This window comes from Saimiri boliviensis, chromosome 1 (genome assembly GCF_048565385.1).
Source record: "Saimiri boliviensis isolate mSaiBol1 chromosome 1, mSaiBol1.pri, whole genome shotgun sequence".
Taxonomy (NCBI): Eukaryota; Metazoa; Chordata; class Mammalia; order Primates; family Cebidae; genus Saimiri; species Saimiri boliviensis.
The window spans coordinates 97,409,307-97,426,212 of record NC_133449.1 but is presented as its reverse complement, the minus strand read 5'-3'; the positions used below and the strand labels follow the sequence as shown (position 1 = coordinate 97,426,212).

General features: G+C 36.9%; 1 protein-coding gene across 3 annotated transcripts in view; it reads left to right on the top strand.

Moving 5' to 3' along the window:
- The window catches only part of IL18R1 (interleukin 18 receptor 1), a 42,833-nt gene extending 34,424 nt beyond the window's left edge, over positions 1-8,409 (top strand). For all 3 annotated transcript variants that reach the window (XM_074400578.1, XM_010333640.3, XM_074400582.1), the window contains 2 exons: positions 3,731-3,889; positions 6,079-8,409. In XM_074400578.1, coding sequence (XP_074256679.1) covers positions 3,731-3,889; positions 6,079-6,434 — 515 coding nt within the window. In that variant the 3' untranslated portion in view covers positions 6,435-8,409. The remainder of the gene's footprint in view (positions 1-3,730; positions 3,890-6,078) is intronic.
- The last annotated feature ends 8,497 nt before the right edge of the window (positions 8,410-16,906 follow it).

Genomic DNA, 16,906 nt, shown 5'->3' with positions numbered 1-16,906 from the left:
TGTCAGAACCCCAAGCTGGAAGCCAAATGATTTGGCTTCTGGTCTTCTAGATATGCCAGTTTTTATCTGCTGCTATGTTGACCCACTAGTTCTATGCCTCAGTTTCTTTATATTTAAAGGTGACTAGAAGTCCTCAGGTTTCCAGATTATTACTAATCGAAAGGAAGTCAGTCTAATTCATTGCACTTGATTTTGTTTTTGCATGTGTGTGTTTGCAGGAAAAAAAAAAAAAACCAAAACTTCAAAAATGTCTATGAAATTATATAGCAGGAAGTCCCTCTTCCAGCCTGGTCCCACATTTATGATTCCCACCTTCCCCCTTCATTGATAATGTAAATATGGATTCTTATACCACTCCTTCTTTTAAAGAGAACAAATCTTGGCTTAATATGCATACTCTTTTTAACTTTGCTCTCTTATACCTTAGACACATTTGCATGTTACTTTATAAAGAAGTCCCTCATTTTTTAGGGCTGCACAGTATTTTATTTGTGTAGAGGTACCACTGTTTATTTAACCTCCTTTTGATAGACATTTGGCTTGCTTCCAATCTTTTGTTATTACAAAATTGCTGTCATGGACAGCTTTATCGTTTTATATGTATGCAGTATGTCTCAAGGAAAAATTCCCCAAAATGGAGATTCTGGAACAAGGGGAGACATGGCTGTTACTTTGATAGATACCGTCAGTTCATCCTGCCTACCGCCTTCAAAGGATGACAGCAATTTTTTTCCCATAACCTTACCCACAACCATTTGGAGTTGTGCCAATCTGATAGGTGAAAAGTTGTATCTAAGTGACATTTTAATTTGCATTTCCTTTACTATGCCAGAGTATGAGCAACTTTTAATTTGCGTAAGGCTCAGTTGCATTTCCTTTCTCAACACATCCATTCATATCCTTTCCCTACTGTTCCATGAGGTGAAGGCTTTAATTTGCATATTTATTTCTAGGAGCTATTTATATTTTAGGGAGTTTAGCCTATTAACTATAATATGAAATGCAAATATTCCCAGGCTGTAAATTGTCTTTTGACTTTGCTTTTAGTGGTGTGCTGTATAAAGACTTTTTGAAAAATAAACTCAGATATATCTTTTATGCTTTCTGGATTTGGGGTCATAAGTAAAACGGCCTTCCTAATCTCAAGTTATACAGAAATTACATTAGTTTCTCTGAGATTTTTATAGTTCCTCTCAAAATTTTCACATTTGAGACTTTAAATTGAACAACATAAAATTAGCAAGGTCAGTGAATTTAGCTTTGAGCCTGCATGTGCATGTGTGATTTTGCTATGGGGAGAGAGGATGCTGCAACAAACTGGGAAATCTGTGTTTGATATATTCTGAATGGTCTGTGTTTGCATAGACCAGTGTTTGTCTTCAAATAGACATTGACTAGCTCCTCTCTTTCTGATTTTCTGGAGCTAAGATTTCTTTTTTTCTTCTCCAGTTGTGTTTGACATAATTTCCAGGTAATTTTTTCAATTCACACTTCCTAACTGTCAATATGGCAGTGCACAGAGACATTTAGAGACATGCTCTAAATCACTTTCATTAAATTATGGTCCATGAACAAATGCAGTCCATGAAAAGGACAGAAATGAAGATATAAGTCTGAAAATAAAAACTTTTATAGCAATTTAATACTGCTGCAATATCTAAGAAAGTGTTCAGTATTGGTTTGTGAAGGACTGGAAATGAAACTAATCAATCAACAACAAAAAAGGCAAATTTAAATTAAAACATGGCCATTTACCATGCATAGTTTGAGAAACTTTGATTTAATCCTTGAGGTCCTAAATATCCATTTGAATTACAATTTCCCTTATAATTTCCCTTTATGTTTGAATATAAAGAATAAAAAAATTACCATTAGTTTTCAAATTCCTTTTCTTTTGAACACTTTACTCTGTCAATTCTCAAATCCACTAAACCTTTTACTACCTGGGATTTTAAATAAATCATAATATAAATTAGCAGACATATACTGAAAGAATTGCTTAAAATAAGAAATTTGAAAGCAATTAATAGTTGAAAAGCTAATTTTTCATAGGTAAGAGCAAAGCTATATTACATGTACTATAAACCCACATTTGATGAGATTGTCTTCCCAGTTTATTGCAATTTGTTACATCACAAGAAAAATATGCCTTTTAAAAATGTGTGCTAATTTTATTGTCTTCCATGTTAGTGTCTGTTTTGTCACTGACACAGTGACAATCCTAGTGGAAGCACTAGCTTTTACTTAACTAGTAAGTAGTTATATTTTATAGCACTTTAAGAAAAGTATGGAGAGGACCTACTCACTGATTAATAACTGTTTTTATTTTTACCAACATTTTGTACCTTTGATGTTTCTGTAAGCCTAAAATTTTTACCAAAATTTTTCATCTTTCAAAACATGCAGTTCTGCAAAGCAATTGCTTTAAATCAACAATAGGTTCTAACCCAAACTGTTGAACAGAATGCTGTAGGTCAAACTGAGGAAGCTTTTTCCAGAAGCAGAAAGGGTCATTTGGTGAGCCTAAGTGCTGTGGAGGATGTCCAGCTGGGCTGTTGAGCATAAATGATGTGGCACCATAAGAAATGTAGATCTGGAATGGTTTTATCCTATTAGATTTTAACAGGGGATGCAATGATATGCAGCCTGTAACTCCGTAGCAAATTTATTACTCCCGATAATATACCATGCATAAATCTTACCCCTCTCCGGTCAAAACAATTGTCATAGGATAAAGACAGACCATTGCCCACTGCTTTCCTTCTTTCTCTACAGATCCCAGTTAGCATCTGTTGCATTTTTTAGGACTGACTCAAAATTTCCTCCTTTCAGAAAGCGTGTCCATTGAGATCACTCTTTAGTCTCTGGCCAGGTTATTTTGTCTGTGAGTTTTGTTAGTGTTTTGTTTGTTTGTTTGTTTGTTTGTTTATTATGGCATTTTTCTTCTGCTAATGTGTTGCCTGTAGCTTTTCTCAAGTTGTTGCATGGGTCTGCTTTGCTTTCTCCAACAGATTAGATGAAGCTAGAAGAGAGAGTGGTATCATGTTTTAATTACCCAGTTAAGAGCATGGTCTTTGTTACTTAGGAAAGACATTTCCTACTGAATTTGTTCTGTTAGTCATCTGAGTACTGTTCTATGATCAGAAATTAAATGAGAGGAGATGTTATCATCAGTGAAAATCATCAATGGATTAGAAGTTTTCCTTTCGACATCTATATTCTACAATATTTAAAAATATCAAAGCATGTGTTCCTATAGCATATTGTTTCATTCATCTCTAGTTTTTTCCCACATTACAGTGAAAACTGCTCTGCTTCTCTCTTTACCTTCTTGAGGGTCTTTTTGAGTTAAGAGATTGGGATGGTGGTAGAATTAAGTGACACAAGTAAACCAGATGAGATTTGCTTTCCACTCCTGGAACGACACGTTTGGGCTCTCGGATTTCTAAGAAGCTGGAAGATTTAAGTTCCTTTAGTGCCTGGATCTATGGCCCATCTGTCTCTGTATTCCTCTATGGTGTCAAGCAGTGTGATCTTAAAGTAGTTGCTTAAAAACACATTGGCTAATTGGTTGCCTGGTTAGCATGGGAGATTTAAATATAAACAACTTTATATTTAATGTTTCTTTGTCAATGATTCTATACCTCATTATCTACGACACTCACTTATATTTTTACTTAAACAAAATTGTATTTACACATGAATTAAAAATGTCAATCTTACTTCCTAGATGGAAAAACGTATGATGCTTTTGTGTCTTACCTAAAAGAATGCCGACCTGAAAATGGAGAGGAGCACACCTTTGCTGTGGAGATTTTGCCCAGAGTGTTGGAGAAACATTTTGGGTATAAGTTATGCATATTTGAAAGGGATGTAGCACCTGGAGGAGGTAAGAGGGAATGCCAGACAGAAAAATATTCTAGATAGTTTCTTTTTAAAAAGTGATTAGGCAAGCCCTCAGATAGCTATCCCATTTTCCTTAAAAACAAATGAATAACGTCCTTTAAGCCAAAAATAACCAGGTAAGTCGACAATCGATAATGAGAAAACAAACTACTCTACTTCCAGCAGTCTTTTCTCTTGGGCTCTGTTCTACGTATTTTATGGCTCTCTGAAAATTTGGGGAAAGGAAGAGGGCATCTCCTTTTCAGAACCAGGTCCAGAGCTGGTATTATCATGAAGCATTTATCCAGAAATGACCCACAGTAAGAATGTCTATACCGGCTGGGCGTGGTGGCTCACGCCTGTAATCCCAGCACTTTGGGAGGCCGAGGCGGGTGGATCACGAGGTCAAGAGATCGAGACCATCGTGGTCAACATGGTGAAACCCCGTCTCTACTAAAAATATAAAAAATTAGCTGGGTATGGTGGCGCGTGCCTGTAATCCCAGCTACTCAGGAGGCTGAGGCAGGAGAATTGCCTGAACCCAGGAGGCGGAGGTTGCGGTGAGCCGAGATCGCGCCATTGCACTCCAGCCTGGGTAACAAGAGCAAAACTCCCTCTCAAAAAAAAAGAATGTCTATACCGCAACAGCAGTTCCTAATTTAACACGTGATGTGTGGACTAGTTAATTCTTACTAGAAATAAACACAGGTTTAATTATTACTAGAAAATGCATGATTTTTATTGTGTTGATGTTGGTTATGAAATTTAAGTAGAAAATAGAAAAATTTTAAAGGGAAAAGTAAGAGGGAAGGAGTGATCCCCATCGGGTCATAGCTATGAAATTCAATGATTTTATGAAAATAGGAATACAAATGGCCATAGTGCATATATTAAAGCAAATTATAGTTAAAATTTTTAAAAATGAGTAACATTTTTAGGTTTTCTTTGAAGACTTCCAGAACAGACATTTAAAATCTGGTGTCAAATTATTCTGGATACTGATGCTTAAAAAACCAAATGTTTTATTGCCACCATCATTCATTTATTAATCTAAAATTAATTGGAAACCATCCCTGTGCTGAGTTCCGAACTGGGCATCAAAGATATAGCAGTGAGAAAGAAATATTACATTTCTCCCCAGTATTCCAAATTAGAAGGGAAAATATTGCTAACTTATACTACTGTTTAGTAATAAAGAACTTGACAAAAAAATAATATGCCAGATTATCAGATGCATGCATTGTGGTATTTTTGGGTAGTGTTTTTCGCATTTAAGAAGGCATATCGTTACTTAGAAAGCATTTATTCTGGGCCATACATCAATTTTACCATATTTCTGTTATTTTCTAGGGGTCTTACTTGAAAATAGATTTATTCTTAATTCATAAATAAAACTTATGTTTGAATATTCAGTAGTAATTAGGTTTGGTTAAACCTCTATTTGAGAACAGTGAGAGGTCTAGAACAGGGGTTGGCAATTTACCAGCCATGGGTTCCATCACACTTGCAGCCAATTGAAACACAGCCACACACATGGGTTTACGCATTGCCTGCCTCTGCATTTGAGTTACAGCAGTAGAATTGAGTAGTTGTGACAAAGACAGTGTGACCGGCAAAACCTCACATATTTACTATCTGGCCCTTTGTAGAAAAGTTTGCCAACCCTCGGTCTAAAATAATGGATGATTTTGTTTTGTTGTGCCTTTTTGTCTTTTAATCTTTAGATGCTGATTTTAGCGTGCTCTTTTATGCTTGAGGAGAAGCAGGATAGCATAACAGTTAGGAAAATTTATTCAACTTGGGTTCAGATTCTGGTTCTGCCATTTACTACTGTGTGACTCTGGTAGGCAGGTTACTTAACCACTCTGTCATCTGGCTACCTTGTCTGTTAAATGGCTGTGATAACCATATCTTCTCTGCAGGATATTATGATGATTAAATGAGATAATATACAAAAAACATTTAAAATAAGGTATGGCACATTTTAAGTGCTAAATAGGTGTTCATTATTATTGTTACCTAAAGATTTTTTTAAAGAAGCATATAAAATTGAGGACAAATGGCTTGTCTCAAAGAAAAATTTAATGAGATTAAGAGTTAAATAATATAAAATAGTACTGTGCAAAATGATTTTTATCTCATGCTGCCCCTTTCAGTTATCTTAAATTAATATGGTGCATTTTACACTTTCAGCTGTTGTTGATGAAATCCACTCACTGATAGAGAAAAGCCGAAGACTAATCATTGTCCTAAGTAAAAGTTACATGTCTAATGAGGTCAGGTATGAACTTGAAAGTGGACTCCATGAAGCATTGGTGGAAAGAAAAATTAAAATAATCTTAATTGAATTTGCACCTGTTACTGACTTCACATTCTTGCCCCAATCACTAAAGCTTTTGAAATCTCACAGAGTTCTGAAGTGGAAGGCTAAAAATTCCCTTTCTTATAACTCAAGGTTCTGGAAGAATCTTCTTTACTTAATGCCTGCAAAAACAGTCAAGCCAGGTAGAGACGAATTGGAAGTCTTGCCTGTTCTTTCAGAGTCTTAATCTTCAGAAACGCTGAATGCCAAAAAGCACTCGAGATATTCTGGGGACAGAGCATATGAACCTGTTTGTTACAAAGGCTGTGACTCTAAATGTTTAACTGTAAAAATCCTGCTCACAATTCGAAGATGAAACTTGTCATTAGGTTGGCGGGAATAAGACTGAAGGTTGAGCTGTGGGCTGTGGCCATGTGCTCCCAGAAGACCTGGAATTCAAAAGAAATGGAGCTCTTCTTTTACTCCCTCTTCCGTAAGTGGGTGCAGCTGCTCATACTTAATCCCATATTCAGTAAGTGTGAAGCTGGGCATGATGCAAAGTAACCTATGCCTTACAAAGAGGGCGCATCTCCAAGAGTTTTAATCCCAGTGATTAATTTAAATGAGGGGATTTTAAGCGCATGAAGAGGCATTTTCTAGGGACCAGTGGGTGACAGGGTAGCTAAAATGCTGCTTTCTCTCCCTAACACTGTGGATCTGGTTGTGCATGGGATGTGGGAGGAGGGGCTGGCAGGGCCTCAGACTCAGGATGCATTTAATGTATCCCAGCCGCAGTTGCAGCCAGTGGTTCTTGAAAGTCCCATAAGGCCCTGCAACGCAGAGCCTGCTTATGTGGATCTATTTTGGGAACTTCTTTAAAGGACCCCAGAATACCTTTTCATCTTTCAAAAGAGACACAAATTCTAATTTAGAGAATTATCTGGGCATTTCACTTTTGATGGTTTGAAACATTTGTTGATTTTGTGTGAATGTTTATATCAAAATGTTTGCCAGATTGTATTAACCCTTGGTTTTCAAAAGTTACATATTTAAAATGCCCCTAGCATGAAGGCAGCATGGTGTGGCAGTTAAGAGATGGACTGTGGAGTCAGTCCATCATGAGCTCCAATCCTGAGTTTGCTGTTCACTTCTGCGACCTCTGGAACCTTATCCAATCTCTCTGTCCCTCAGTTTCCTCATCTGTAAATTTTGAATTTATGATAATTGGACCTGTCTCCCAAGGGTACTAAATGAATAAATGTAAGTACTTACAATGGTTCCTGGCACAGACTCAGCAGTCTGTCAGTGTTGCCATGACTATTTTTATCATCGTTATTAATGATTACTTAGATCAATTATTTAGCAGTGGACTAATGGAAGCTACAGAGCAGGGAAGGGAAGCAGATCTAGGGAGGACAGCAGTTTTGATTTGAGGATGTTTGCACACGTAGAAAAGCATATTGGAGAAGCGTATCCAGAGGGCAAAAGATATTTCTCCATTGAACATCCGCCTCTTTTAACGTTGAAAGACACGTCTTTCTCCCTAAAGGGAGCCCAGCACTGGGAGCCTTCTTGATGATCTCAAAATTAATAGCTATCCAAGGAAATCACTGAGTGACTGTGAAACCTTCAGTTTGGAAGCCTGGTTAGAACACATGGGAGCAACATGAATGTTCTACAAAAGTTTAAAGCAGAGACTGTTTCAAATAGATGTGGTAGATGTTACTGAAAACCAAAGGAGTGAAATTGTGTGTGAAAGAATATGATTTAATGTTTGTAGTGCTTACAGTTTTGTGCACCAACTGGATGGCTAAAAAGGATAAAATAATTTAATAGCTCATATTTTATGTGTGAAAACGTATTAGCAAAAACATATGATTAAAATAAATTTTATTGCTATAGCATAGTCTCTAATACATAGAATGATTTAGCTTTTCTCTTTTATTATACTTGCTTTAAAATAATTGAAGCGTATTTTATATTAAATGCATTTCAAATTAAATGCATTAAATGTATACATTAGATGTGTGCTTTAAAATGCATAAAACACTTTGAAATACATTAATTAACTATTGTTCTAATGCCTTTATTTTTGAAATGTCTTGACGTCTTTTTCACTTACTTTAAGATTCCAATTCCTCATTCTCAACATGGACTCCTACCTGTTTTAATAGAATATAGGCACTTCTCTCTCTCTTTCTTTCTTTCTTTCTTTTTTTTTTTTAGAAAGAAAGAGAAAGAGAAAGGGGGAGAGAGAACAGGAGTCTTGCTCTATTGCCCAGGCTGGAATGCAATCTAAAAATAGGTATTAAAAACCTCTTTTATGCCGATAATTGTGCTTAACAGCGGAGACAGGAAGGAATAAAGGAAGAAAATAACAAACAGCCAACCAATATTTCATTTGAGTCTGTGAAATGCTATGCAAATGGTGAAGAGTGATTTACTTCCAATTATGTGGTCACTTTCAAAATAGGTGTAATATAATGCTGAGAAAAATGTATGTTCTGTGGACCTGGGGTGAAGAATTCTATAAATATTCACTGAGTTTACTTGTTCCAGGTCTGAGTTCAAATCATAGATGTCCCTGTTAATTTTCTATCTCGTTGATCCATCGAATATTAACAATGTGTTGTCAAAGTCTCCTGCTATTATTGTGCGGGAGTCCAAGTCTCTTTATAAGTCATTAAGAACTTGTCTTATGTATCTGGGTGTTCCTATATTGGGTGCGTATATATTTATGATCATTGACTCCTGTTGTTGCATTGATTCTTTTACCATTATGTAATGTCCTTCTTTGTTTCTTTTAGTCTTTATTACTATTAAAGTCTATTTTGTCAGAGACGAAAGTTACAACTCGTGTTTTCTTTTTCTTCTTTTTCTTTTTTTTTTTTTTCTCTCCATTTGATTGGTAAGTCTTCCACCAACCCTTTGTTTTGAGTCTTTGTGTGTCCTTGCTTATGAGATGGATCTGGATACAGTGAACCAATGGGTTTTGACTTTTTATTCAATTTGCCTGTCTCTTTGATTGGGGTATTTAATCCATTTAAATTTAGGATTAATACTGATATTCGTGAGTTTAATATTGTCATTTAATGCTAGCTGGCTATTTTGCCCATTAGTTGATATAGATTCTTCATTATGGAGATACTCTTTACCTTTTGGTAAGTTTTTGGGATGACTGATACTGGTTGTTTCTTTCTGTGTATAGTGCTTCTTTCAGAAGCTCTTGTAAAGCAGGCCTGGTGGTGATGAAACCTCTGAGTGCTTGCTTGTTTGCAAAAAATTGTATTTTTCCTTCCTTTATGAAGCTTAATTTGGCTGGACATGAGATTCTGGGTTGAAAATTCTTTTCTTTGAGAATATTGAATATTGACCCCCCACTCTCTTCTAGTTTGTAGGGTTTCAGCTGAGAGATCTGTTGTGAGTCTGATAGGCTTCCCTTTATGGGTAACCTGACCTTTCTCTCTAGCTGCCCTTAGAATTTTCTTCTTTATTTCAACCCTGGTGAATCTAACAATTATGTGTCTTGGGGTTGCTCTACTTGAGGAATATCTTTGTGGTGTTCTCTGTATTACCTGAAGTTGAGTATTTTCCTGCCTTACTAGGTTAGGAAAGTTTTCCTGAATAATATCCTGAAGAATATTTTCCAGCTTGAATTCATTCTCTTCATGACATTCAGGTACACCTATCAATTGTAAATTAGGTCTTTTCACATAGTCCTGTATTTCTTGGAGACTTTGCTCATTCCTTTTTGCTCTTTCTTCTCTAATCGTCTCCTCGTTTCATTAAGTTGGTCTTCTACCTCTGATATTCTTTCTTCTGCTTGATCAATTCGACTGTTAAAACCTGTGCATACTTCGTGGCATTCTCCTATTGTATTCTTCAGTTCCATTAATTCACTGATATTCCTCTTTAGATTGTCTGTTCTCGTTAGGATTTCATCAAACCTTTTTTCAAGGTTCTTAGTTTCTTTACATTGGGCTAGAACATGTTCTTTTAACTCACAGAAGTTTCTTATTATCCACCTTTTGAAGCCTAAATCTGTTAATGGAACACACTTGCTCTCCATCAGGTCTTTTTCCATTTTTGATGAGGAACTGTGATCGCCTGTAGAGGGAGAGGCTTTCTGATTTTGGGTATTCTCAGCCTTTTTACGCTGGTTTCTTCCCATCATTGTAAATTTATCCACCTGTCATCTTTGTAATTACTGACTTTCAAATTAGGTCTCTGAGTGGATGTCCAACTTGTTGATTCCCAGCACTGGAATCTGAGCAACCCACTGTGCCAGCGAAAACAGCTGCGTTAAGATTCATCATGCTTTTCTGCCCGGGAATCTCCAGTCTGGCTTCCTTCTAGAGTCCCCTTTTCAATCAGCTGAATAGGCGACTTTGCCTTCCCGGAGCTCCAAACATCGACCAAAAGGGGACCCAGTCCCGTTTACTCTGTACCAAGAACCGCCGCGCTAGCCCCAAGAGTCGTGCTGGCGACCCGTGGGGCTCCTCCACTGGGAATCTCCTGGTCCATGAGCAACAAAAATTCATCTCAAAGTGTGGTGTCCTCTCGTTCTCTGTGCTTTCACTGGGAGCTACAATCCTGAGCTGCTAGTAATCAGCCATCTTGGATCTCTCTCCACCTCTTTCTTTTTAAATGTCAAATTGCCTTGCACCTACCTTCTGTTTCACACCTTTCATCCAGGAGCAAAATAATTCCCTTCTGTTTCTCAGAAGCCACTCAATACTAAACACAGGAACTTATACATGGTAACTCTTCACATATCAGTTAATTAATGGGCATATTTCAAAATTCTGGTGTAAACATCCCCAACCGGGACCAACAAATAACTTTTCAGGTACAAAACATCTTTCTTTTCCATGGTTCAGATGCCCTTAAACTGTGAAGTCTATTTTAGAGAATCAGAACAATCACCTCTCTAGGGCATATGAAGAAATGACTCCTACAGGGCTGTCATGTCCTAGAAGCATGTATTCATTAGAGCTATATCCTCTCAAAGCAGAGAGAAGCCTTAGGCCCCACATATTCCAAGCCAAGAACTTGAGGCATGGTAAGTCCAGGGACTTGACCACGGTCACACATAAGCTGTCTGATCAGGTTGGCACAGAATGACGTATGGCCTCCTCTTGGAGATGAGCATCTTGTAGGCTACAGGAACTTTTCTGGGGCTGCTGCAGAGAGGAAGCAGGGTGCCTAGGATGGCTCCGAGGAGAAAAAGAGGTGGAGAGGGCTGTTCAGGATTCCTTATAAGCCATTAAGAAAAAATAGGCATTCGAGTTCAGTGCAGGGTGAAAGTGTACACTCGATGGAGCACGCCCACTCTCTGTGGCCTCTGCTGAGATACAAGGAGTTAGAACCCTCAGCATCTGCTGGGAGCCCCACCTGTGCTGATGCAAATGAGGGGCCAGTTGGGCTTGCTGGGGCTCTCAGTGAGGCGTAGAAAGGAGGCAATTGTCCAAAGCGAGGACATTAGCAGAATCAGTGCCCCAAACCAAGTCAAATCATAGCTATAAATACGCAGAGGAATTAACCTGTCACCTTGGTCTAAAGTCCGGCTGTGAGAGAGGGGACCCGGGGGTAGTGGAAGCCAGCGATCTGAGCAGAAGCTGCTTTGAGCAGTGGGACCTTAAACAATGCAAGGAATTGTGAGGAACATTCCCGTGTGAGACCCCCAAAAGGCGTGAGTCTCACTATATGGTGAGTTTGACCCCAAACACAGTTTCCTACTGGAGGCAGTCGAGCTATCCAGAAAAATAGGAACTTAAAGATGAATGATCAGTTTCTAATATCAACCACAATATCGTTTGGGCCTAAAACTATGCGGTGCTGCTAGACCGAGTGACCCCCTACCAGCAACCGGCTCCTGCTTTTAACCTTTTTATGACTCTTTAAGAATAAGCCTTCAACCTTTTTCTTTACCTGACTGCCTTGTACCCTAGAAAATGGTTTAACTGTCGATATTTGCAAAGCAAATGCCACCATAAGGGATGGCTTTGATTTCTGACTCAGAGACTCCTGAATGGGGAAGTTGAGTTAAGTTGAGTCAGGAGCAGACAAAGGAGAATCCGGTTAAAAGATATTCTAATGAGCAAAACCAAAAAACCTTTTCACATCTCAGTTCTACAACAAGATCAAACCAGAGATACCTGCAGCCAGGAGGAATAATGTCTGGATGTAAACAAGCTTTGTGATCACAAGAAATTCTGTTACTTTTTACAACCACTAATTGTGTACCTGACTTTTCAATTGTATAGGCCATGTAAGGTATACATTTGCATTTCCTCTTGCAACCATTGTGTATCTGATTTCTCTCTTGTATAGGCCATGTAAGGTATACATTTGCATTTCCTCTTCCTATGACGTAAACCAGAGCCAAGAAAGTGTATTTATTCCTGGCCTTTGAAAAATAAAATTTGCTGTTTAGGCACAGCCTATCAGCCCTCCAGACGCCTCGCTTTCTCTCTGTCTTTATTATTTTTCCAGGCGCACTCCCTCTTCCAGGTATTGGGACCCTCTTGCAGGTCAAGAGACCCCTGGCAGATGTGCCTACCCATCCCGGACGGTCCCCGACAAGGAATTCCAAAGAGCAGCCAAGCCACAGATCTAACAGGAAATGCATGCATGTGTGGCATGGGCAAGACACAGGGCCCACCCAGCCCGACCTGCAAGCCATGCTGATAGTCATCTCAGTCCAGGCTGGGGGCTTCAGACCAACATTGGGCTAGAACATGTTCTTTTAAGTCACGGAAATTTCTTATTAGCCACCTTCTGAAGCCTAAATCTGTTAATGGAACGCACTTGTTCTCCATCTACATTTCTGTGCGAGGCTTTTGAAAAGTTTTATCTCCTTCTGGCATATAACTTGTGGGTGCACAGACACACCTAGAGAACACCATACCTTGTTTACATACATGATTGCTACAATTTGATGTGTGTGTTTAATAATTAATAGTGAATGAATGTGTTAACTGACTTTCAAATAGTGGCTTCAGAGTCTTGGGGTTTAGTTCCTCAGAGGTGCCTCAGGGACCATCCCGGATGGTGGAATGAAAAATTAGGGAACATGGGAGTTGGGTTTCCAGATCTTCCCCTTCACCTCACTGCTCCCGCCCCCTCCACATGCCACAAAGAGAGTCATGCTGCTTTTATCTATGTTGCATATTGAGGCCTCACATAACATTTTATTTAACAAAACAAATACTTGCAGGATGGTCTCTAAGGAGCCATGGTTCCTTTCAGTGAGAAGTTGTTTTTAGAGAACACAATTTGGGTCTAACATTTGCAAACTGAGTTCATCAATGTTTCTAGGGCTTTATAAGTAGATATAAAAAGGAAATACATATACATCTATAAAATGAATTATGAATCAATACTGAAAAGTCCAATTTAAATTTAGGACCACAAATTTTACTTAGCCTCATCAATTTTACATTGGAATCACCACTATGCAGAAAATTCCAGTTCCCAATCGCATTAACGTAATTGTTAATTTGCTTTATCCCACAACGTACATACATCCAATATGCATACATTTCAGGATAATTATACTAACACATCTATTAATATTTTGTTTCCTAAAAACAGTTGAAAACACTTTGTAGTTTTATTCCTCAAGACTATTTCACTAAAATATAGTCATCATTGTATCCTAAAGTAATTTGAAATTATTCCTCTTACTGTAGTTTTGTCAATTAAATATATAGATTTATTTGTTTTATTTTGATTTTTAAAATTTTATTTTGTTTTATAATAGTGCAAAAACATTTTTCAAAATGATGTTGGTTTATCCTTCTATATTTTTATATAAGTAAATATGCATGCACATTTATTTCTTGTCATCTCTCACCAATAAGTGTTAGGTATTATATACAATTTCTCCTTTTATTTTACCACTTGATAATATAGTCTAGTGATCACTCCATAATTATATGTGGAGCTATTTCTGAGAAATATTTTTTTATACAGATACATGGTATACCATTGTGTGGCTGTACCACAGTTTATTCAATCAGTACCAAATATTTCTACTGGAAATATTTATGTTACAAAGGAGTCTTATGTATGCATGCATATTTCACACTTTTTCTCTTAGAATTTATGTTACAAATATTTCGCATGCATATTTCACACTTTTTCCCTACAATATTTTTGAGATGTATTTGTAGATGTAGGATTGCTGGGTTAAAGGGTAACACATTTGTAATCCTGCTACATATTGCCCAGTTTATCTTTGTAGATGTTGTAACATTTTGTATTCTTATCATCAATGTCTAGGAGGGCTTGTCCCTTAGCTTTGGCCCATTTTTCTACAGAGATTTTGGTTTCTTTCTTTTTTTTTTTTTAATTGCATTTTAGGTTGTGGGGTACATTTGAAGAACATACAAGATAGTTGCATAGGTACACACATGGAAACCATAATTCTCAGCAAATGGTCACAAGAGCAGAAAATCAAACACTGCATGTTCTCACTCATAGGCAGGTGCAGAACAATGAGAACACATGGACACAGGGAGGGGAGCACTACACATTGGTCTCTTTCATTACCATTGTGGAAATGTTTTTACATGTTAGACATATTAAGACTTTGTGATGTAAATTGCAGTTGTTTTCCAGTTTGGGGGTTCTTTTTACTTTGATTTTGGTGTTTATTCATTCCCAGATTTTAAAGGAATGGACTCATTTTTCACTTTAAATCTTCAATTAATTTGGAGTTTATTCTGTTGTTTAGTCTGAGGAATGGATCCAATGCCTTGTTTTCTTATGTCTGTGTATTTATTACAACATCACTTCTCTAAAAGGGTCATTTTTTACCTATTAATATAAGATGCACATTTAATGTCTACTCAATTTCCATATACAATTAGATCTAGTTCTGGACCATTTACTCTGTTCCATTGGTCAATGTGTTTTAAATTGACACATGATAATTGTACATATTTATGAGGTACACTGAGATGTTTTGATATATGTATACATTATGTAAAACTGAAATCAGGGTATTTAGCATATCCATCACTTCGTACATTTATCCTGTCTTTATGATCAGGACATTAAAAACCCTCTGTTCTAGCTATTTTGAAATATGTAATATCATCTTTTTAACCATAGTCACCCTATGTGCAATGGAACACCAAAATTTACTCCTCTTAACTATACCTTTGTACCTATTGACCAATTTCTCCCTATCCTTCTGCTTCCCAGCCTCTGGTAACCACTGTCCTAACTCTCTACTTCTATGTGATTAACTTCTTTAGAATCCATCAATGAGTGAGATAATGCAGTATTCGTCTTTCTCTGCCTGGCTTATTTCACTTAACATAATGTCCTCCAGACTTATAAACGTGATAAATGACAGGATTTATTTTTTGTTAATTGGATAGACAGTATTTTATTTTGTATACATACTCCATTTTCTTTATGTATTCATTCACTGATAGACATTTAGGTCGAGTCCATATCTTGGCCATAGCAAATAGTGTAATAAACATCAGAGTGCGAATACCTCTTTAACATACTGATTTCATTTTGTGGCAGGGGGCAGTAGCGGATATATACTCAGCAGTGGGATTGCTGAATTATATGGCAGTTCTATTTTTTAATTGTTTGAGGAATCTTAATACTGCTTTCCATAATTGCTGTACTAATTTACATTCCTACCAATAGTGTAAAAGAGTTCCCCTTTCTCCACTTTTGTACCAGCATTTGTTATTTTTAAAAAATCTTTTTGATAACTGCCATTTTAATTGAGGTGAGTTTATATTTCTTTGTAGTTTTGACTGGCATTTTCCTAATAATGAGTGATATTGAACATTTTTTTCATATACCTGTTGACCATTTCTATGTCTTCTTTTGAGACATAGCTATTCAGATATTTTCTCTGCTTTAACAGTATTAATTTGAATTCATGAACATGGTGTACCTTTCCAGTGTTTTCTGTGGTCTTAAATTTTTTGAATCAATGTTTATAGTTTTCAGTGTGGAGATTTTTCACCTCCTTGGCTAAGTTTATTACTAAGCATTTTATTTCTTTTGTAGCTATTGTAAATGGGATTGTTTTCTTGATTCCTTTATCAAACAGTTTGCTATTGGGCATAAAAATGTTACTGATTTTTGTATGTTGATTTCAAATCCTGCAACTCTACTGAATTTATTAGTTCTCACTGTTTTTTAGTGGATTCTTTGGGGTTTTCTATATGTATTATCATGCTTTCTATAAACAGGGATAATTTCATTTCTTCCTTTCCAATCTTGATTACTTTTACTTATTTCTCTTGCTTGTTTATACTGGCTAGGACTTCCAGCACTACACTGAATAGAAGTGATGAAAGTGGGCATCCTTATGTTGTTCCAGATCTTAGAGGAAAAGTTTTCAATTTTTTCCCATTCAGTATGATATTAGTTGTGAGTTTTTATATACGTCTTTTACTGCATTTATGTATCTACACCTGTTCCCAATTTGTTGAGAACTTTACCATGAAAGAATGCTAAATTTTGTCAAATGCTTTTTTGGCATCTATTGAAATGATCATATGATTTTTGTCCTTCATTCTGTTAATGTGATACATCATGTTTCTCAACTTGCATCTCTTAAAACATCCTCATCTTCCTGGGTTAAATCTCACTTGATCATGGTGAAAAATCTTTTTACTGTGCCATTTAACTCAGATTGCTAGTATTTTGTTGAGAGTTTTTGCATTTATGTACATC